We start from the raw sequence: 25,072 nt of genomic DNA on the forward strand, positions 1-25,072 counted from the left end.
TTTGGCAGGTTTGGTGCCCTCCTTCAGTTAAACAATGATATCTACGAAGATCCTGGAAGTGTACCTTCTATGTCATTGTGTCTGCACACTGGAAGGAGGTTCCCTCTGAGACCCAAATAGCAACAACTGAAGCTCCCACACAATCATGTGGGTTTGCTGTGGTTGTTGTTCAGTTTGTGTTATTTTTTGTTCTTTATTTTCATCATTCTATTATTATTCAGTGAATTACCCATAGTTGCTGGGAAGCAGTGTATAAACAAACAAATAGTATTACTTATAGATATGAAGTGGTTATAAAATGCTCCTGAAATTCAAGTGGAAGCGTCCCATGTGCTTTCTAATCACATCAATTCTTAAATCAAAACTGTTTATGTATCCAAACTATGGAATCTTCAAAAGAATTGGCCTAATGATCAATTATAGAATGATATCTGTCTCTATTCTTTCTTGGTTATCATGAACAATGTTCAATTAAAAGATAAAATTGAATAAAGTTTGCAGGTATTGTAGGATTACCACAATGAAAACGCCAATCCTGTGGTGTTCTTCCCAATTCTATCAAGAGGTCAGTTGTATAACTATACATAAAATACAGTTTAAGAGTACAAAATAATGAACAAGGGCAATTTAGAAATAAACCTCCATTTGGTTATCAATGACAGACACTCACAGATACAGAACTTTTATTACACACATTAGAAAACTACAACTTTACATTACTTTTTGACAATTGCCATTCAAATTGAGGCAGTGCCAAATCTGGGCTATGGGAGGGGGGTGATCGAAAACATCCAAACACAACTGCTTCTTGGGTCATCTAGCAGTGTGCGGACAAGCATTATGATGAATCAATATCACACTGGAAGTGGTGCCATAGAAAATCCTGCCAAATGTGAAGATGCCAAAGGAGTACTGCTAGTGAAATTCATGGAACATGGTTCGACCATCAATTCAGAAGCCTACTGTGAAACGTTATGAAAACTCAGATGAGCCATCCATAACAAGCGTCGGGGCATGCTGACTTTCGGTGTGGTATTAGTTCACGATAATGTTGTCCACACACCACTAGACACACCCAAGAACTTTTGAAGCAGTTCCATTGGGATGTTTTTGATCACCACCACCACCCCTATAGCCCAGATTTGGCACCGAGTGACTACTACTAAGGAATTTCAAAGTTTGTAAGACATTATGACAAGTGCCTTAATTTGAATGGCGATTATGTCAAAAAGTAATGTAATGTTGTAGTTTGTGTATAATAAAAGTTTTATATCTGTGAGTGTCTGTCATTAATAACCAAACGGAGGTTTATTTCCAAATTGCCCTTGTATATGAAGTCCTTTAATATTCTAAAATGTGACACAAATTCATATTAGTAATAGCAACAGTTACTTCTGGTTCAACAATAACCTTGAAAACAATACTCAAATAAACAAAACCAATATATCATTTCACAGATATTAAGGAGAAAATTAAGCAATGAATTTATTTAACACTGCAAGCTAAACTATCAGTTATTCTATACACACACAGACACAGACACAGACACAGACACAGACACACAGTGAAGACATGTAGAAGCATCCAAACATTTTAAAACATCCTACATGCTAATAATTGTCTGGCCGAACATGAATAGGATCAAATGCATATACCTCTTATTTTCACATGCTAATTAACCCATGTACACATCCAAACCCATGTACCACACACTCACAATTTATTCAAAATTAATGGAATACCTTTAACTGCAGTGTAAACTGTTTGCAATTACTTTCTGACTGTACCATCCTATGTAAATAAGTTTTGTTAGCAAATTTCACTCTTGCACTTCTCATTCCTTACTTGAACATATCAAATTAGCATACCTAATACCTAAAACTGACCACCTAAAGCTGATTTATTTCCCATTTTATAACAGACATTTCAAAATGGTATGATAAATTGTTTTATTAAACATGTATAGAACTTAACACCTGATATTTAAAGTAAAAATTTAATCTATTAAGAATTCTTGTACTGAGCAATATTTCTTATAAGAACACTAAATTGTAATTACAGTAAACACATTTTAATACCCTATAACAATTTTAGAAGCATTCATGTTTATCTTTTTAATATTTAAATCCCTTATTTCCCAATGTCACATGAATGCTTTTTATGTAGCATACAGCTTTTCATTTTTAAATTGCCATCACTGTAAGGATGCAATTCTATCTTTACTCTCCAATTAATATTATATGATACACACTGCTTATTAAATTCCTTTTCAATGCAGGTCAGCAAGCTGAATGATACAGACTATTCTACAGCTGAAGTTACCACAAACTGATAAATAAGCAGCTGTTTAACTGATATCAATGCTATGTAAGCAACTAAGACATTTTTCCCACTCTACCTCTTACACATAATCTTCATCAATCTTGTTAAAGACTCATTTGAACTATGTGTTTACATTTCAATTGCTGAATGTGACTGTGTGTGTCCGTGCACACATTTTACTTCGAGTCTTTCTCTACACAGAGATAAGGCTACCAACACTTGTATTTCATGAGGTATTTTAATAAACTTGATAATGTGTACCCTTTTTTGTGACATCTGTATTTTTTCCTACTATAAGCTATTGCCAACTATGGATTTCAGATGCTTAGTTTTGTATTTATTTTATATAATTCCATTTTTGAAAATGTATTTTTTTCTTAAAAGTGTGTTACTTTGGAATGGAGAGAAACATAGGACAGCCACAGCTTGACAGAAATCAGAATTCAGTAACATTAAGCACAGGAATACTTATGACTCATTTGTGTATGGAGTCTGAATGTACTGCATTTTATATAAAATAAAAAGATAATATTAGTGAATTTGAAATCAATCATGAAAAAGCTTTTCTGCAAAAAAAGGAAACATTTGATGAGGAAGAATTAAAAAAAACTATATTGAATATGAAAGCAGCTTGATTCTCAGTAGCTAGGATTGCCAAGGGTCTACTTTAAATGCCAGTCTAATAATAAGTACTTTTTTCCCCAGAGTAAATAAACATTTCTTCCTACGTGACCTTTTTTCCAAAGTGGGAAGTTTAGGAGCATTTCCTCCTTCTTACAAGCAATATTTATAGTGGCTTGATAGTTCTCTAAACTATGCCCATCTACATAACTGTAACCCAAGTGTCCTTGTAATATATTAAATCTCATTAATCTTAATTAACAGTAGACATTACTTTTATTATCATAATATGGCAGAAACAACATCAGAGAAATCATACAATATGTACCAGTGATGTTTATCTCCTAAAAGAACAGCATTTTCAAAGATCTTCTTTTCTCCCTCTAGCACGTACACACACTGAAAATCTACATGAGGATTGGATCTATCTATAATATATCCAGAGCAGACACAGGGTTTGTTTCTTAATTTACCAATCCTAAAACTACCATTGCGATGCACCCATTTCAAGCAATCCAAAAAATTCTACAAAATTCCTTATTTTTAGTATGTTTTTATCTGTTGCTATTTTATCTGTTAACCATTCTGTTACCACAGAACAAAATTGTTAGTGACAAGTTACAAGCTTGTAACAAGATCTTTTCTATGTTGCCTCCAGAAATCATGGGTGCTCCATCACTGGAGATTTTAAGAAGAGGCTAGACAGTCACTTGTCTGAGATGGTATAGGTCCTCCTGCTCTAGCAGGGAGCTAGACTAGAAGACCTCCAAGTTCCCTTCCAGTTCTGTTCAGTTCAGTTCAGTTCAGTTCTGTTCTATTCTATTTACATACTACATGATAAAATATACCCAATAGAAACGGCAAACGAAGAATTTTTGAGTCAACAAACCATATTTTTAATACCTATATTTCTAGCTCATTTGTTGTAATGAAGTAATTTTTCTGCAGTTGCATATTCTTGAGTAATAAAAATGAAGCCTTTTTCCTGAGCAACAATTTGATCAACTTTTTAATTTCATAACATCAGCATTTTGGGTAGTTCAGCTAACTTCAGCCTGTGGATGAAATCCAATTGTATCCACTTGCTGCCAAGTGCTACCTATAAGCAGTGTCCATGCTCCCTCTGACTGTTATGTAGCTGTCTCATCTCCCCAAACTCACTAGAGTAGAATCTGAGGTCATACCTCTGTACTGCAAGTAGAAGTGGGTGGGTCTACTTGTGCAGCAGCAATTATTGTACATGTTGAAAATTATTTAGTAAGCTAACTATAATTGTAGAGCCATATTACAATATAGTACATATTTTGATGGACAGAATTAATAGGTTTATGAAAAAATTCAAATTAAGTAGTTGAAACCTATTAGGTAAGGGACATAAATATACACTATCTTCTAGAAAGGTGTTTTATACTGTGTAGCAGATTTTGAAATAAAATCCTACATTAAAGTTTTTCAAAAATATCTACTTCCACATTAAAATTTGGTTAATAATAAGTAACCATAAAATAACTATAATTTCCTTCCGCAGTATCACATATAAACACATTTTTCCATGGAAATGAATTATGAAAACTAAAATCTGAAGATCAGAATATTACTGTCTTTTGCATTCCATATTATAGGAATACAAATTGAAGGCAGGATCAAAATACATACAGAACTCAAATTGTAAATTTACTTCTTGAAAACGCCATAGTATAAGCATTGCATCCAGCATTTCAAAAGCTTCTTTTCAGAATACATCAAAAATATAAGAAACAAAAATGTAACAGTCTATAATTACAATATTTTTCTAATTGATTCAAAGTAAAATCTATAATGCTGTATATGTGTATGTTTATAACAGAGAACTACTATTACAATGTCTCAATTCTTCATAAGCTACCACCAATCTCCTAAGTATTTTAAATAGAATAAAAGGGAAATAATTCCAAGAAAATCTAATAACTCTCTGCCACATGCAGCATTCTGTAGCTCTCCAAGATTTCAAAACAGCAACACGTTTCCTCATCCTTTACTAATCAGCATAAAAGACAGGAATGCACAATCACCATCAATGACAAATTACACAAATAACAGATTTTTTTTTGGGGGGGAGGCATTTTACACATCTTTGATAATGTAATGGAAAGTGTCTTCCAGTACTTTGACAAACTCTATTGCCGGTTAAAAAGAAAGTGTCATTGTTCGCACAAAAATCATTTTTATTAAGTTGTTATAATTTATTTATGTCCTAAAGAACTGCAATTTTCTGGAAAATCTGTAATGTCCTGTCTCTCTTTCATCCACCCCTCACAAACAGCTTTTTGGGATAGTGACTTCACATCCTTTGACATCAGCATAGCTTGAAAGAGGGGAGGGGAGCAGCAGGGTCGAAAGCAGTAAAACCTGTTTAACATTGCAAGCAGCCCGCCCAATTGTTCAATCATTTAAAAATAAACTATAACCCTGATGTATAATTTTGCAACTTTAATAAATCTGCATCAAAACAAAAATGGATTCTTCTACAAAAGACTTCCTGCTTTCCTTACCAGAGAATCACAATAGCTAGAGACAGAAGGTTACAATTCATTCAATCACAAATAACTCACCTCGAATATGTAAAAGGGCCACAGGCTGGAACGGCCCATTTGAATTGGCTGCTTCTACCACCATTCTGTTGCCAGCTTTATTACATGTCAACATTTAGGCTTCAGCAGAGAAAGCCGTGTACTCCTTAAGGCAAGAAACCAGCCTCCATTTTAGTTTAAAAAAAAAAAAGAAACTGAAGCTCTCTGCAGCTGGAGGGAACTGGCTAGTTAGTGATGTCAGCAGAGATGAGGAAGCTGATTGGCTATCTACATCAACTTAAAATGACTCTAGAAAGCCGCAAATGAAAAGAGCTCTCTGTGTGACTGTCACTGTGCATTCAGCGTGTATATTGTCAGCTTGCTCATACTTCTGTTCATCACTAGTAAATGAAAATCTAAATCACTCTTTGAAAATACTAGCAAAAAAGGGCAGAGTATAGCAGCATAAATATATTTAAGTACATTAGGAATGAAAAAGAATTTTCATACATTCAGAAGATTAATATGTATTTCTACTTTAATTGCATTGATATAAATATTAAACATTTCTCTTTCCTCTCTCTAATGAACTTACATCAAATATACAAATATTATGCCTATACCTTTAGGGCTTTACAAAATTTTCCATAACATTGTACAGAAAAAAATGTAATTCTTCTCCTATCCCCAGAATACACGTATTATGCATATGTAAATTTCTTTGAAAAGTTTCAAAGCCAGAGTTACACTGAATTTATTCATATGTTTAAAAAAAAATTATGGCATGGAGAGCACACAAAGTTTGCTTGCAGAACCTATATCTGATTATTTCTTCACATGGAGAAAAAATATTCTGTTTCTTTATCACATTTGCCCTTCTGCTGTTGGTCTTCAGTTTATCTATTACAGACCAATTATTTTTAGAGTTGACTAGTGCAATCAAGCATTTAAAAGAAGCCAAGACTCAATTTATTAGTTGAATTTGAAAATTTTTCTTCTTCACTAATGCAAATCTCAGGGGATAGAATTTAAAGACAGAGGGAGAAAGAAAATAATTTATGTACAAATGGGTTCTCTTTTCATGAATATGGACAAATGGATAAGATAGTATGCATATGACTGAGAAAATAAGATTGGTATAGGTAATTACTGGAAACCTCCGCTCAGTGTTTATCTATCTTACCTATAGATTACAAGTTTGGTAGCACATGGTTTTATACAACATTTTTGCCTCATTGTATCATCTTTGTATTTTATATATTATGATATTTTGTAAACCAGGGCTCCCCAACCCCCAGGCTGCAACCCACTACTGTTCAAAACTGGGCTGGCACAAGCTCGCACGAGTGCAAGCGCCCACCGCTCGCTCTACTATCTATAAATAGTAGAGAAGTACTGCATTTACTTGAGTTCTGAAACAGTTTTTTAATCATTTTCAAAAGGTGCAAATCAGATTTTATAGTGTAGTCCTCCTTTAGCAACACAAATAGTTCTGGCATCTTGATTGTTCAACAAAGTGGTTGCTAAGTGAAAATCACATGACTGCAACTGTTTATAATTTTACTTCACCTTTCCTTTCCTTTTTGCTACTTCCTTCAGATGAAGGAAACTTGAGTTTTTTTCTTTTTCCCTTGGTATGGGTAAATAAGCAAGCAAAAGTAACAGCACTTTAAACATATGTTGCCATTAATTTGTGCATTGACAATTTAAAATTTGCAGGATACCAGAGAACATTAAGGAAGATGCCAGAAGTTAGTAAATCTTGACAAATCATTCCTGAATATACTTACAGCATCAGAAGGATATAGCCCCAAACAGCTAGATGAGCCCAAATAGCAGGAAAGGTTTCCAGAACTCAACTTACAAGGAGGTAGGTAAAAGAGGAAATCTCTCTCCCTCCCCCCCCCCCAATTTGCCATGCTCACCCTGGCACTGGGATAATTAGCAAAGAAGGAGATAATTAGCAAAGAAGGGGGGGGGGGAATAAGGGAAAAGATTACAAGAAAGTAAGCATATACATCAAAAGGAATCCACTAGCATGGAACTGGCACATTGGATGCTTAGGAGGCAAAAGAAAGCCTTTAGTATGCAACTGATTAGGGTCTTATTTCAGGCAACAAGGCTTAAAAATTATAACTAAGGTCAAAGAGCCTATTGAACATGTTAGGGACTACTTGTATGTATGTAGACAGGTACCATACCTCTAAGAGATCTAGCTATGATGAGGGCTTGATGGGAATTTTAAGAAGATATGGGGGGGGGGGAGATAATCTAAATGGTGAAAAATATTATGCTTAAAATATTCCTTTAACTTCATAGAAATAACTTTATAAGAATCACTGTTTCAAGAATTAGCTATATTTCATCATAAGTATTATTTTTAGCAATTAATTTAATGTAGTGGGGTACTTTCCTTAGTATTTTACTGTTTAGAGTGCAATTTCATCATATAGGTAAGCATGCACATGCCTCATTTATTTTATTAAATTTATATGCTGCCCATGACACTGGGAGGCTTTCAAAATGATAAAAAGATAATATAAAAACGATTAAAATTAACAAGAATTAAATAGAAACTAGAAATCAAGAGGATGGGCAGCATGGGGGCGAGATCTTCTCTCTACCCTGTCAGCTATCCCCACCATAGAGCACCCCCAGTTGGGACCCAGGGCAGCTGGAAGAGCAAAGTTTTCCACCAGCCGAAATTCCTTGACAGATGAGATTCATGGAAAGCTTATTCTGCTGGTATCAGTGGGACAGGCCACCTGGCAACTAGTGCAGCTTGAGTAACAGGGGTTACATATGTCACTTTAGGGGCCTCCAGAATTATCCATGCCAGTGTGTTCTGTATGAGTCATAGCTTCCAAATACTCTTCAAGGATAGCCCCGTGTACAGTGTGTTGCAGTAATCCAACCAAGAGATGACCAGGGCATGAATGATTACACACAGGACCTCATGATCCTAAAAAGAGTCCAAAGGGCACACAATGTGAAGTTGTGAAAGGCTCTCCTATCTATGACTGTGACCTGGTTTATATTACATTATCTTCTTGAAGCAAGTAAGTTTATAAACACAATGGGGCTAAAATGTGTAAAACTGCATTAAATAAAAGCATAAAAATTAAGTCTTAAGAGTGTTAGTCCTTTGAAGAGATGGAAGGTCGCAAAAAGGTGATCACCTGACCTTGGGACACTGCAACTGTCCTAAGTATGAATAAGTTGATAAGCACATGAATTTTGATCACATGACCATGGGGATGCCGCAATGGTTCTAAATGTGAAAAACAGTCATAAGTCAGTTTTTTTAGTGCCATTGTAACTTGTAACAGTCATTAAATGAATGACTGTAAGTTGAGGACTACCTGTATATAACTACACAGCAGAGAGCCTCTTCATTCAGGCTGTGGAATTCTTTGTTGGGAGAGTTTATTCGGTCCTTCCCTGTTCCCCATTTAGACACAGAGTAAATTTGAATTATTTAAATAAAGCTTAGATTTCTGTACTCTCCCTCCAATATGCTGTATTTCCACTGTGTTGTTCCACTTTCCACTTGGGAATCCTTTAAAAACTATTTAGTGTTATTTCTAAATATTAAATATTCTATGTAATTCTCTTTCAGTTGATAATCCATACTTCAACAATTTCCACCTCCCTTATGTTTCAATCTGTTCATGGACAACTACAGACTTATGGAGAATTAGCAAGGGATAGCTATGTTTGCAGAACTACATCTGTCTATTCCGATTTGTAGCATGTACAATGTACAATCAGGAACTTCATACAATTTGAATAATGAAAATAAATACTGTAACTTAAATTTAATATTAGCTAGAATTGGTGTTAAACCAGATTTTTGAATCAGTTTATTGAATAAACTATAGCAATCTGGGGCACACATGTGAAGCCACATTATGATAAGCCATAGTACTATTACAGCTTAGCATGATATAAAAATCCAGCCATTATCTGCCTTTCAGTGGTCAAAAATTAAATTATGCTTAGGCTTCTTGGAAATGGACAGTAACTTAAAATATCCCTCGTATTTCAGTTTATTTTCTAATAAACCATTCATATTAAATATAAGTTATCTTCCTAAGTATGCTACATTGCAAATTAAATTTCATTGTTTATCCAAGTTCTGAAGTGAAATAAAATACCATTGACTCTTATAAACAGTTCACTGTTTAAAAACATAACCAAACAAAGTTAGTATTGTCATGATATTAGTAATCTCAAAAACCACACAGAACCAAAAATATACACCTTATATACTTTTTTTAGAAAGTTAATTGTCAAATTAGAAGTTTTTTGGAATGTGGTAACAGTTTTGTATATCCTTCCAGATAACAGCATTTAACTGAGCAATAACAAAACACTATGAAGGGATAGAGAAATAAGAGAAACTCAGCATCTCAGTATGTACACTGAACATTTTATCAAAATGCTCCTTTTAGAAAGTGCACATCCGTTTTGTCTTCACCACTTCCCAATTATTTTTTTCATCCAGATTAAAAAGAGTTTGATGCACATGCAATGTGGGCTTTCTAGCAAAAAGGAATTAAAGAGGCTCTCAGTCATTTGCATGTCACATGCCACTATTCTAATCAAAGCACACCATATAATTTAGCTCAACACTGTTGTTCACCTATACTTTAATAGGCTAAAATAAAGGGGCAAAATGAACATACGTTCTCATGTTCATGAGGCACAATTTAATTGCTGCCTACCTTAAAATTGACCTTATGAAAGGTGCATCCATTTCTCAAGTCCTGAATTGAAAAAAAAGTGAGCTGGACTTTGAAGGGTATGTAAGATACATTTTAGAGCTAGGTGATTACTTTTATTTTTAAGGCAAAATCAGTCCTAAATTGGACTCTCTAATAATTAAACATTAAAACTGATTTAATAAGGATTTATAATGTAGGAAATATTCCATTATTTAACATGTGAAATTGGTATTACCGGTAAGTAGTAGCAATTCATCAGATTGTATAAAAAAATGCACAGTACATTTTTGGATTGTCTAAAATACTAGCAACTAGAAGAAAGTTGCTCCAGTTCATTTCATTTAAATATGAATATTTTGTTTTTACAACTGGACTGCAGAAAAGTTAGATGACTGTAACATCAGGTTTTGAAATAAAGGTAGGACATCTACATTTATCATGTAATAAATTCTATAATGATCCTAATACATACAATCCAATGGAGAGGATTTAAGATATTATTTTGCCAAGACGGCAAAACTTTGGGCAAATTACATTCTCTGCACCCATTTTCCAAAAACAGAATCAGGTTAATGGTAATCCAGATCCAAGATTTTTGCAAAACAAACAAATATTTATAAAGATATTTTCCATTTTCTTTGTTATTCACTGTTCTCTATTTCTTTCAGCTAAGCCATATGTATTACTTGTCAAGTATTACTGAAACATGAAGAAATGAAAACTGTTTTTAGGTTCAACAGACCAATAGCATCCCACAAGATAATATTAATTATAGCCTCAGGAGAGAAATCAAACCTATTCTTTTTTTATTTTAACTGAACAAGCACAAAATTTGAAAGTATTAAACCTATACAGAGAAAACATACTATAGAATAGTGATGCATTGTGATTACCTCACTGTTCCTATGAAGTTGTGTGTTCTCCATGGTTTGCTTCCTTCCCCCATTTTTTATCTTCTGATCAAAGCTTGTTTTTTATAAAAGAAAATCAACAATCATGCCCAGAAACCATGATTATTTTTACTGAGCAAATATGACTTAAGGGCAAATATATTTTATAAATAAATACCCATTAGACAGCACACTGAAGTTTACCGTATCAAGAAACAGCACCAAAGTTCAGTCATTATCACAGCATAATGTTATCATATGAATTTTGGACCATACTCTGCTGCTCCTGTCCTAAAGCAATAATCTTGCCATTTCTTTAGCAGCAGCATATGAACCACCCGGCTAATCACTCTTGAAACTTATGGAAACTCAAGAAATGCTCTGTGATCTGATTTTTGAAGGAAAAATGTCAGAAGCTCTGCTATAAGAGCTTAAAGGAATCCACAACAATACATTATATTGCCAATTTTTCTACAACCAACATTTACTTATTTCAATTTTTATGTCTGGCCCTTATGCCAAAGTGAGGCTGGGTGTTGAACAAAAACATTAGTGAAGTAATAAAAAAGACATACAAACATAACACAAATAAGAAACAAAAAAGGAAAAAAAAGACAACTGCGGAAAAAATAATCCACAATAAATTAGTATCTCACAGGCTTGACTAACTTCTTGATCCCGCTGTTGGGATTCCCACCTGTGTTTATGATGATATATGTGAAAAAAAATGCAAATACCTTTTAAAGCTGGCAGTTTTTGGAGTTCTCTATTACTCGCAATACTAAATTTTGAGGAACTCTGCCGTTTTTCTTTCTTTGCTGCAGCTTGTGTAGAGGTTACTTTGTTTTTAGATAACTGTGTTGCAGATGATACAGTATTCGCTTTTTTGCTTGAAATCTGTTTTTAAAAAGCAAAACATCATGAGACTTCTTAAAAAGGATGTTAATTAGGCAGCAACAGATTTTATTGATGCAAGCTTAATGTTGTTAACAATGCTTTTTCAGAAGTGGTTTGCCATGTCATCTTCCTAGGGGTGAGAGAGTGACTGGCCTAAGATCACCCAGCTGGCTTTGTGCCTAAGAAAGTGATAGGAAGCAAAGTCAGGAAGCTTTAAAATACATAGTGATAGGAAGCAAAGATATAAATCAGGGGTGTCAAAGTGCAGGTCTGTGGGTCGGACGTGTCACAAGGAAACCGTGCCCACCCCATTGCTGGCAATGGGAAAAAGCTCCGATATGTAGTGCGACGCCACGTGACGTCGTGAGTTTGATATGTCTGATACAAATGAACAAATGCCATATTATCATCAAAATCCTTAAGATAAAGGTTCTTGAGAAAGATAGTGATGTCCATTGTTCATTTTTCTTTAGAAAAGTATTTCTTATAATGTTCCTATGCTTGGTTTTCTTTAGGCTTTCTCTATTTGCAATTCAGGATTACAAAATAAACCATCACACAAGTCTGGAGATTAAATGTCTACAAGCTGGTTTTAATATATTTTGATTTCTTTTTCTCTTTTATTCAAATTTTTAAAAATAGACAAGAAAGTTACTAAAGTTGCTGGAAGTGTTTAATATCTATAGTATCTGGTTCAATGAGTTTGAAAAAATTTACAACTTTAGAGGAAGGCAAAAATTATTGTTGCACAGAATCTACGAAAACTTGGTTTGCTGCTCATGCAAGATTCCACAAGATTCCACTTTCCCAAAGTTTTTGTTTATAAATAAATCTTATAGCTGTGGGGACCTTGGTGTTCTGAGCTTGATGGTTTTCTTGCAGATGTTTCATTAACAAACTAGGTAACATCATCAGTAGCATTGTTACCTAGTTGGTAACGAAACATCTGCAAGAAAGCCACCAAATTTCGAGCATCAAGGACCCCAGAGTTTAACCCTGAGCTACAGATCTTATAGCATTAAGTCAATAGCACCATATGTTCCCATTTCCAGAGAGAATAATTTTGACTATCTTGAAATTCATGATAATAGTCATGTTCAAGCCTTTATTTCTAATATGGGAATAGTTACTGTTATCCATGTACTGTACCTTTCTCTTTTGAATGAAAACATGTAAATTAGTATAACAGTCAAGAGTTGAACTATACTAGCAAAAATCATTGCCGCTACTTTGTGATACTTCCCTGGGACAACCTTACAGATGTTGTAAAATATCACAAGATGTGATTCATGGTCTACTACCAAAGGAGAAAATTAGATGAAAACACAGGGCATTCTTTCCCTACCCCTTACAAAGTGAAGGCTCTTGCCTTCATGGGTTCCTTTGAAAAATGTATTTTTAAAATGTTAACTTTCAGAGAAGCCTTTTTCAATGTGCTATTTAAATTGCACAATTTTTCTTCCTATAGATATTATTTTCTCATTAATAAGTCAGAAGTGCTGAAATTAGTGCTGATAGGCCCCTCTCTTGCTGTTAACAGCTCTAGAATCATCTTTATTCCCAATGTTACCTTTAAGCCTTGAACAAAATGCATTTGGCTATAACATTACGCAGATCCCAAACCGTAAGTCTCTGTTTTATAATTCAGATTTCATCTCTGCCTTGTGATTTAATTTTTTGTTTTTACATTTTCTTTAAATCACATCAAACCATTTTGTGACTGGCCATGTCTTCCATGGTGAACTTTCTGGGAGACTGCCCAGAGCACATTCTCAAAAGCACAAGTGATTCAAAGAGGATTGGGATCCCTGCATTAGTGTACTTATTTCAAATCTATGACTTTATTGTCACAATAAACTTAGCCCTCTGGTCATAAAAACTGAACCATCTCCAATAGAGGAAACTAGATTTACAATATATTAAATTTTGGCATATATAATTACCTACATAGACAACTGCTTATAATTGTAGTATAAAATGATTTTTATACTCTGAAATGGGATTTTTTCTAATATTATTTGCAATATTTTTGCAAACTACAGAACAAAATACTGAAATAATATTACTATTTCAATGCTGATTTTTTTATACATGCTCAAGAAAGGAATAAGAAACAAACTACAGATACTGATCATTCACAGTCTAATTCTTTAAAATATTAATTTCCATAACTGTGGAACTAAACTCACAACTATGGATACAAAAATGTAAATATACCAAAGCAAATATGACAATAATGAATTTGAACTCATCATAGTCAAGATTCTACATTCTTGATTGTTTTCATTATACAAGATTGGTCTGAATCATCATTCATTACTCCTATAAATCTACCATCAAACACTCAAAAAGCCAAAAAAGCAGCAGACTTTTACCTTTGCCTTGTAATATAGCCTCCTATATCACAAAGGCTTCCAAAACAACATATACAAGACCTACTTGCTTTCTCTATCTCACATACAGTCATGACACACATACAGAAGCACTTAATGCTCACAAATCTACCATGATTTAACACATGTATATTTTTTCAAATATACTTCATGGTAGCTAATATAAAACTGGCACACCCAAAAGAAGGAAAAGAAGAATCTTGGGAAAACATCTACTGTACACTGGACAGTGAACATTATTAAAACAATAGTAACATGATACAAGAAAATATAGCTAGCCATGCTGTTTTTAGAATAAACAGTAAAGTCTCCCTTCAAATCAAGCTTGAATTCCAGTAACAGCATTTTTTGTAACAATATAGAAGTTGTTTTTTTTACCATTCCCTTATTTCAGATATCCTTATACTTTTCAGATATCCTAATTAAATCTGTAGCTTATTCTGGAAAGCTCTGGTAGTGTCTAACCCAGATTCTGATCAGACCCGACCCCTTTTCATATTCTTGCCATCAGCCAAGGATGGCTACGTATTGCTACTGCTGTGGCATGTTAAAGTATAGTAAGTTGTGCTAACATGGGTGCCTTTGCAGTATCATTATTAACAAGAGTGTTGAAGTCAATGCTTGTGGACTAAATGATAGAATGATCTCAATCTGAATCCAAAGCAAGGCAATAAATGGTACTATATGGAGATCCAGGTTTATGACCAATAATAGTTGCAAAGAAAAAGTAAGTTAATCATTCCATATTTATAACAGTTTGTCAAATCTCCCCAAAGATATACTAGTTTTAACAGACTACCATGCTAAATAAAATAAAACAGTATCCATTATAACAGGAAGATTTGGCTTTAGTGTACAAAGTAAAGCAAAAGACTACAATTTTGTGGAAAAAAGCCCCAGTATTTAAAGCCTACACGTTCTTCCAACAACGTCCTCACATATGGACATGATTAGATAGACAAGACTGAAACCAAACTTATTACATATTTTGCAAGCAATTAAAAATAGTTATATCAATACAGTAAAATACCTGGTCAAAGAAAAAATATTATTCTTTGGATGGAATTATAAATATCTGGGTGTGCAAAAACAATGTGCTGACAACCCTAATTTCATGAAAAATGATAACTAAAATATTCACTGGAAGCATACAGAAATTTTCCTGAAACCAGGACAGTCCTGTATCTCATCTGACAAAACATATAGCGTAATATGTGAATTTACCCCAATTCAACTTTACTTAATTAGTGCTGCCTAAATATTAGAAACAATCAGATATGATGCCTTATATTTTATTAGATACTGTTGAGAAAATGAGTATGATACTAGGTTTACTATCAGCATTACATCCCATCATATGTAGTTCCAACCCCTGCCCTGCCACCCAAATTGAATTGCAAGTTTGGTTATTAAATCTACTTTTGTTTTGGTTTTAGAAATCTCACATTGTAATGTTTATATAACTGTGCATGATGTCTGAAATAGTTTCTTTCACCAGTGCACAAGTATTGTTAGAAAGTGATATGAAAATTGAAATAGAGTGATAATTTATATAGGTACTTATAAATAAAATACTTGTAAGTTACTATTATTTACAATCTGGCATTTTTCACTAGAGTTTGGAAAAAAATATGCTAGTATATTTTCAGACAAAAAGGTTTCAGATTGCATTTACAAAAATTAGACAAAATTAAACAAGGCAGAATTACAGCATAACACAAGACCTAGTTACTTTTAGGCTGATTCTGAAGAAACTAAGCAGGGTCAGCCCTGGTGAGTAATTGAATGGAACACCCCAAGGAAGTCCCAGAGATCTAAACAAATGGGGAAATTAGAAAAAAGGATCCCAGGGATTGTCAATCAAAATCTCTTTTCATATTAATCTATATTGATATCTATCTCTATATATTACACACACACACACACACACACACACACACAAATATTGTACCCATATAATCACAAGGAGTCAAGTGAGAGTTTTTATATAGAATAAAAACGGGGGTGAAGTGTTGGTGGCAGTACCAGAGGCAAGGTAAAATGGGATCATGGAACAACGCAACTCCTATTGCTACACAAAGATTTATGTGGTGTTTTAAAAGGACGATATGTCTTTACATTTTCAGGCATTATAATTTACCAGTACATGATAAAAGAATTTGTAATCCCCTGGATTGATAGATTAATAAATAATAAAGCTGCTATGACTGATAAGTTGGTTTTTAGAGACGGGTAGACAGGAGTACATAGCAATATATAAAAAGTTCTCCAGGTTCTTTGCTTTGCCTGTGCAAGTCCACTGCAGGATTGGCCAGGCACAGCAGGAATGAATTTTATCAAGATCCTACTTTGCCTGCACCAGCCATGCACAGGCAAACGTGACTGCTATCAAAACTCACTCAAGACTGTTCTCTACCAGAAGAAAAAGAAGAAAGTTCAGTTGCCTCATGAAAAAACACCTTTGGAACATCTATGGAGAGTGTTAAAAAGACCACATTGTTTCTAAGAGTAAATGAGCAAAGCCCCACATTTTGATAACTGAAGCTATCATCTTTACCTTTTTGCTCTCCCTCTGCATATGCCCCTGTTCTCTGCTCTACCTATGTAAGTGGGCTCCAGGCCTGCCCAGTGAAAGCAAGAGCCTATGTGAGCTTGGTGAGCTTAAAAAAGCAACCCTATTCTAAATTGCTTGTGACTCCTCCCTAGAATTTTTGAGAACGATTTTTTTTAAAAAAAAAGGCTGAACCAATTCATGACAAAGCTGGTAATTACAGTTCTTATATACTACAGTACATTCTACCATATCAAAAACTATAGCTTCTGTTGAACAACTATAAAATATTGCTTGCAGTTAGAAATGTCTGGCATTTAGATATGAAGCAGGCAAGAGTTTTGGATTCAGTGCAGGTATCTTTGCTATACCTATTGAGAACTTCAGGGGTTGTGCCTTTTCTTGAGCTCAGGAAAATGAATATCTGAATTTTGCACACCACTGCTTCCCAAGGACTTCTGAGTAATCACAAGGCAATAATCCCTTTGCTGGATCCAGCAGAAGCTCTCCTATTGTTACCCCGTTCAGTTCTATTGTCCCGAGCACATCTATGCATATGTTCAATTAATTATATTACTCTTTACAACACTCACGGGTCAAACTGCACTGTATATCCTAGAAATCTGTTACTTGGAAAAGGATTCTTAAGTTCTCTCTCTCTATATATATATCCAGAGATAAAATGCATTTGAATATGCAAGTTCTCTGTTTTCATAGAACTTTAATTTTAAACTGGGCAATAAGCTTCTCCATTAGTATTTCCATGTACATATGTACAATGTACTTCTATAAAAGACAAAATATGTACCATGTTTAAAATGCTTGTATCAGAATGTTAAACCAGCACTTCATCAGCTTCTCACAATTCAGCATGTACAATGCCCTGCAATACTAAATGACATACAATTCTTAAGCATTTGGTGGTTTTAAGAATTGCATAAAACAGCTATGGAAGCCAACCCAAATATACATTCAATCAGATCTCTGTGAATGCTCCTGTCTCCTTAGTTCTACTCTCCCCAGCAACAGAGAAGACTTTTCTATATGACTGTAGAACAACAGGGAAAATATTATCAAAATCAGAGAAATGTTTAATGCAAGAAAGCTGCACAAAGGGAAATACTGAGAAGAAACTTATATACAGTGTTGATTCTTACTAGGCATGTGTAGAATCTGAAGCAGAAAAACTGCTTTGGAATAGGGGTAGGCATGAATATATCTGTCAGCACCTCCTTAAAAATGATGTATCTTTTCCTGAAGTCACATGGTAGCTATGTTCTTACAGGAAAATTTTGTACACATTAATATGAAGGAGGCCTGAAAATGTACTGGCTCTTCCTTGCTTCAAATATGATTTTCCTGGGATTGCACGGCTATCATGTGAAACCAGGAAAAGACTGTTTTTCTAAGGTGCCAAGAGGTGCAGCATGCATATTTTCAGCTGCTCTAAATCCTTTGTTTTGATTCCAAGATACAAAACATCTCTACCATTTATAATATTTTTTTCTTAAAGGAAATATACTTTGATCTTAGTATTGAGAATTATTACTTGATTTGATTCATAAAGTAACAGCATCTTATTTAATTTCAATATCTAATTCATAATTGTTGTGCTACTGTAAGCTGCCCAGAGTCACTGGGGACAGGGAGATGAGCACCATCTAAATTAAATAATGGCATGTCCAGTTCAAATTCAGCAAATTTCTTAAAAATAACTCTCCAAACTCTCATAAAATATCTTATCAACGTTAGCATCTATCATAAAACTTCTATATATTTTTTTCCAAAATGTACAACTAGGGTTAGTCTAACCAAGGTGTGACTGGTAGTATGAAGAATTAGGTTCTCCTGACAAACATTTGTTGTTCCCTGCTGAGTGGAACCCTTATTTGTCAGTACATTACTATCAGTTTTTACTGAAAATTAAGATAGAACCCTCTTTGCAGTGGTGTTAAAAGCAGAATGTAGTTAGTTCATCTCTTATCAAAGGTTATTTGCTCAGCTAGGGCTAACTGAAGGAACTTTTAGAGTTACTATTTCTTGATATTTGGTAACTTTCAGAATGATTATAGTTTGCTTTTAGTAAAGGGACCCCTGCTTAAAGAAATATGACATGCTATTAAATGTTTTATTAGTTATAGAAATATCATCTTCCTGGTCCATTTTGTAACATCTTTACTCTAATATTAACAAGCACATTTGTGTATTTCAGCACAAATAAAAATTCCAAGCTAAAATCTATGCTCAAGTTACTTATACATTTATATTTATATTGAGCAAAAATATTACTGAGGGAAATATTAAAAACATATGCCCTGAATATTTAAGGAGAGAGCTTATAAAAGGCATAATATTGAAAATTTTAAATTTTATTCTCAAGATTATACATTGTAGAGATGAATGACTGAACAGAAAAAGCCTAGTATCATAGGATAGTTTCTATACTACTCAAAAAAATAAAGGGAACACAAGATAAGACATCCTACTATTAAATACAGTACATTGTGTTGTTTAAGTGTTCCCCTTATTTTTTTGAGCAGTATACATAAGAAACACAAAACAGGTAAGACAATTATTGACTAGTTAAAATAGGATACTAGTTTTTAAATCAATCAGATTACTAAAACATGTGTTTGGTAGAATTCTAATTTAATTAAGAAATATTGGTCACTACAATTTGCAAGCTTATAAGCAACTTAAATTAATTCATAGTTTAGCAGTTCTACTGAAATATGGTGAGACTCCAGATCCTCAATAATAAACTCAGCTTTTATACAATAACTTTTCTTAAGCTTACAAAACACTTATAGTATATTATTGTAATAATTATTTCAATTAAGTAAGCCAATATTATCATTCCTAGAATTTATATACTAGGTTAGGGAAATGTGAGAAATTGTTTAAAGTTAGTCAGAGAACTCAGATCATGGTACCACAAAAAAAAGGAACTTTCAAATCTTATAGAACATAGCATACTTTTCCAGGATAGCATTTAAAAATTACCTCAATATCCAGATTATCTTGTACATCTTTGCTGCTTTTCCCACTTTTCCCTACTTTTGGAGGTTCCTAAAATTGAGATTAAAAAAATTCAAGCGCATACACAGTATAATTTTGTTTAGAAAGTCATTATTTTGTAAACTTAAAAAATGTGAATTACATCAAACAGAATACATGGCCTACATTTACTTTCAAACAAGCAGTAGTTTTGAAATCACTATTCATTGACAGAAAACATTTAATACTTTTTAAAAGCAAAAGCAGTAGACTAAATGAAATATTAAAGGACTTGAATTAATTTCTAACAAATAATCCATGGCATCATTTTTATTACAATTCTGAGAATCAGTCAAAATTAAGCTCTCTGTAAGGCCCAATTAAATTTGTAATATAGAGAGGTCACATGAGCACAAGTATCCTATCAAAGAGCTTCCATTTGTAATTCTTAAAAATTATGCCAAATGATGAGCTGTACTCTTATGTGTGTGTTTAAACCATTTCAGAATGCAAGTGCCAACAAGAACCGAGGGCCTCAGTCAATAGACAAATTTCCCTAGATATTTATTTTTGAAATTTATAAGGGCAAGTAGAATTGTAGCCCTAGTGTATGTAAAGTACTCTAATAAAAGGCCCTAGTGTATATAAAGTACTCTAATAAAAGTAATAAAATACATGTAATAAACATTTGCATTTCTGAGCATATATGGAGATGCTACCATAGAATTCAACACTAGAGGATTAATCAACAAGAAGTGAACCTTCCTGTTTTACTCACTAATAAACAATAAAATACCAAAGTATACAGCTTTAATACATATACAGCCTGTTGGTATGCATACTTGAATTAATGAGACTCACTGAGCAGTAGAGTTTATTCCAAAGTACACAAGCATAGGATTGCACCATTGCCTAGATATGATCCCTGCACATTGCTTCAGTAGAAAAACGGTACCTTAAATCTTAACACTTGCTCAATGACACTTTCATAAACACATGTCAAAACGAAAGACAGAAAAATAACAAGTGAATCTTGGAAGTGAGTTTATTATAACAAGACTGATTGCCTACATAAACTCTCTTCACACCAGTTTGCCAGTCTGTTGCAAGAAACCTCCTTTCCCCCCCCCCCCCATAGAAGCATCCACAGTCTAAGCCACTTTCCGAAATAAGCCCCATCCTCTTTCATCAGTGAACACTTAGGACATCCAGAAACCATCCCAAAACAACACTCGCAAAAAACGGGGGAGCTGTGTTGCGTTTGTTATCAACAGAGTCTTGCGGTTAAAAGGACTGTCAGGTTTAGAGCTTATGCCATATACTAAGTCTCTTCGCGCTCCAAAGGCAAAAAGCTCTCCTTCTCCCACAAAGTACAAACTCGTGCTTTTTGCAGTTTGGAATGGGGGTGGAGTTGACACAAGAAATACGTGTGTATACAGGCATACACGTATAGTGCCATATAAAGTGCTACAGGTGGGAAAGACTCGTTCCCAAGTAATACCTTCCACTAATGGGCAGGATGTTGTCATCTCTTCAAACCCCAATTCCCAATAAGCCGGGACACCCCCCCTCCTCCTCCTCCAGCACTGTAACCTTCCCTTCGCCCCCCACCCCCAGGCCCATCAATCTTGCCTCCGCCCAATCAGTTGGGTAGAATATCCCGCCCACCCCCACCCCAGGGCCTGCTCCTGCCTGGGACTACTCCGCGGCCGACGCTGCCTCTCTCGGGCCTGACCTGACTCTTCTCCTTCTTGTTTTTATTCGGCATGGCCGACCGATTGGATGTCTGGGGGCCCGCCAGGCCGAGGAATCGCAGCCTCCCGGGAAGGACGGTGTGATGGTGGCAGTGCTGCCGGCCCCGTTGCCTCTGCCTTCTTTCCCTCCCTCCCTCCCTCCCTCTCTCTCTCCCTTTTTTTTTTCTTCAGTTGTTTCTACTCCTCCGGCTGGCCAGCCAGCCAGCCGGCTCGCCCTCCCCGCCCGCCTCCCGCACTTCCTTGCTAGCTGGCTGGCTGGCTCCCTCCTTCAGACCCCGCGCGGAACTCGTCTCTCTTCCCCCGCCCCCTGCTCCGACTACCGGGAGCGCTGGCAGAAAGAGGAGGAGAGCGTAGCCGCCGCCAAGAGTCCTCTAGCCTGCCTGCTTCACGGCGGGGCTAGCTGGCCGCCTCTCCATTGGCTTGACCGCGTCACGTGGCTCTAACGTTCTTTTTCCTCCTCCCACTCACACCTTTTCTCTCTTCCCCCCCCCCCGGCTACTTCTGGAAGGCGTGGTTTAAAGACTGACGTTGACGTTGGGTTCCAGCGTGAGGCGGGTGGAAGCCGGCCGGCTCGATTCCCGCTCTCAATCAGAGGAGAGCTGGACGGGACCTTTTGGTGGTTTGTCCGGTCTTCTCTTAAAAACCTGCAGTGATGAAGCATCTGCAACTTCTGGTTAATTGCCCTCACTGTTGTCCTCTCGTTTCTGCTCGGTTCCTGCGTTGTCCTTCCAGACTTCTTTCTCTCTCTTTCCTAGAGCAAAATAAAAGAGTCATCTTATCTTCCAAAAACAGTACTTTTGGATGTGGACATTTCTCTTTCATATCTGCCTGTAGAATCTGGGAAACGTTGTTGTTGTTAGCTGCAAAGTCGTGTCTGACCCATCGCGACCCTATGGACAACATTTCTCCAGGCCTTCCTGTCCTCTACCATCTTCTGGAGTCCATTTAAGCTCACGCCTACTGCTTCAGTGACTCCATCCAGCCACCTCATTCTCTGTTGTCCCCTTCTACTCTTGCCCTCAATCTTTCCCATCATTAGGTTCTTCTCCAGTGAGTCCTTCCTTCTCATTAGGTGGCCAAAGTGTTTGAGTTTTAGCTTCAGGATCTGGCCTTCTAAAGAGCAGTCAGGATTGATCTCCTCTAGGACTGACCGGTTTGATTGCCTTGCAGTCCAAGGGACTCGCAGGAGTCTTCTCCAGCACCATAGTTCAAAGCCCTCAATTCTTTGGCGCTCAGCCTTTCTTATGGTCCAACTTTCACTGCCATACACTGCAACTGGGAAGACCATAGCCTTGACTATACGCACTTTTGTTGACAGGGTGATGTCTCTGCTTTTTAGTGGGAAACCTATCCAAAGATAAATTTGTTTGGTTTTTAAAATGTCAGGTTACAAGTAGTCCTTTGAAACAGACGCTTATAACAAGGATGCTGCAGCAGGAAATACGTGGAATACAGTTTATGGGTATATTTGTTACCGTACAGGCCTTCCTCTGACTTGCAATCTGGATTTAATAATCTAATCTGATCATATCTGCAGTATAAATATTTTAAGGTATCACAAGACTTGCTATTTTCCATGTAACAGGTTGGCACTAGTGGAATTAAGTGAAAAATACATATTACATATCTTCTTACCGGACAAGAAGGCCTGGAGGAATGTTGTCCATAGGGTCGCGATGGGTCGGACACGACTTTGCAGCTAACAACAACAATCTTCTTACCAATCTCAACAGAAGAGAATACCGGCTTTTCCCAGTTCTGGATGCCTTTAAGATCTTTCAGGCAGAAATAGATGCCCACATACTTTCCTTGCATACATCTTCAGGTAGTCCTCGAGTTACGACTACAATTGAGTCCAAAATTTTTGTTGCTAAGTGAAACATTTGTTAAGTAAATTTTGACCCATTTTGTGACCTTTCTTGCCACAGTTGTTTAGTGAATCACTGCAGTTAAATTAGTAACACTGTTGTTAAATGAATCTACCTTCCCCATTGACTTTGCTTGTCAGAAAGTTGCAAAAGATGATCACATGACACTGCAACGGTCATAAATGTGAGTCAGTTGCCAAGCGTCTGAATTTTGATCACATGACCATGGGGATGCTGCAATGATCATAAGAGTGAAAAACAGTCATAAGTCAATTTTTCAGTGCTATTGTAACTTTGAACGATCACTAAATGAACTGTTGTAAGTCGAGGCATTGCATTTCTTTCCTGGCGTAATTGTTTGGAATATATATTTTTCAGAGAAGGCACTGAATATCTTAACTGAAAATTCATGATATTTTAAATCTATTTGTATGGAACAGAAACATCTTATTAAGAATCAGATCAAAGCAGCCTATACAGTGAGAACCAGTGTCTGAGGAAGAGACTGTGAAGTTATTTTTAAAATAAAGTCAAATCTGGAAAGGTTTCTGGCCAGGATAATATACCCATAAATCTTCCTAAAGAAAACCTAGGTTGCTGAATCTGTTTATTAGCAGCTCTGTTTACTAAAATAGATAATCTTGGTTTAATCTTCTTGGAGCGGAATGGAGGCTAATAATACTTTCCCTATATATGAAAGGGAAAATGGAAAATCCTATTGTAGCCTGATTTCCTTGCTATCAGTTTGGAGAAATTCTATGCTAGAGATCTAAATGAAAGCTAACTTCTTTCTCTTGTGGGTTTAAAAAAAACATTCCAAACAAGTCCAGAATTCAAAGTCTTCTGTATGTTACGTAGTTTGGATTAGAGACATTTGTTCATGCTTGGCAATTAAGTTCTTTTTGAGAGAATTTGGGATATAAGATACAACAGAAATTCTTTTACGGTGGTGGAACAAATTATACGCCACTGTCATCATGAAATACACTATCATCATGAAATACAGTGCAATTCCCTGAACAATCTAGTCAGTAATATTCTGTAATTTCCCCAGGAAAAACAAAATAGCAAAACGCAGTCTTCTTCAGTTAGATATCCTTTATTTATGGGGGACTGCAGTGGCTGAAAGTCTTATTACAATCCCCACACATATGGAGGGCACCAGGTCTGAGAAAGCTGGTGCAAGAAATTTCTATCCCATTGAGTTACATGGAGAAAAACAATGCAAAAATATCCCACTGTTCCATGACAATTGCATCCCCACTCATAATGATCTGACAGAATATGGCATATGGTACAAAACATTGCTGAATCATTGTCTCTTTAGATACTGTAGCCTTTTGTTAAAAGGTATGCTTTGGCAGGGAAAATAAAGATCATGGTACATATGAATCTACAGTAAATGCATCTTGTGACATATTTTGCCCTCAGGGTGGATCTCAAGATTTTAACACAATTTAGTCTAATGTGAATTCAAAAGTCTTCAGGGAGAGAAATTACTTG

The 25,072-nt window shown here is 35.5% G+C and overlaps 1 protein-coding gene across 7 annotated transcripts in view; it reads right to left on the minus strand.

The window, feature by feature from the left end:
• Positions 1-21,928, minus strand: part of PPP2R5C (protein phosphatase 2 regulatory subunit B'gamma) — a 63,067-nt gene extending 41,139 nt beyond the window's left edge. For 5 of the 7 annotated variants that reach the window (XR_014024643.1, XM_081314022.1, XM_081314025.1 and 2 more), the window contains exons 1-3: positions 21,683-21,928; positions 19,954-20,019; positions 11,847-12,006 (exon numbers count right to left, since the gene is read on the minus strand). Coding sequence is in view for 6 of the 7 variants with exons in the window: in XM_081314022.1 (XP_081170148.1) it covers positions 11,847-12,006; positions 19,954-20,019; positions 21,683-21,715 (259 nt within the window). In the remaining variant the exon portion in view is untranslated. Of the gene's footprint in view, positions 1-5,534; positions 5,689-11,846; positions 12,007-19,953; positions 20,020-21,682 lie in introns of those variants that run through there. The other 2 variants (XM_081314026.1, XM_081314024.1) reach the window with 1 other exon arrangement.
• Positions 21,929-25,072: the final 3,144 nt, after the last annotated feature.

The sequence above is a fragment of the Vipera berus genome (genome assembly GCF_964194415.1).
Source record: "Vipera berus genome assembly, chromosome: 1".
NCBI classification, from domain to species: domain Eukaryota; kingdom Metazoa; phylum Chordata; class Lepidosauria; order Squamata; family Viperidae; genus Vipera; species Vipera berus.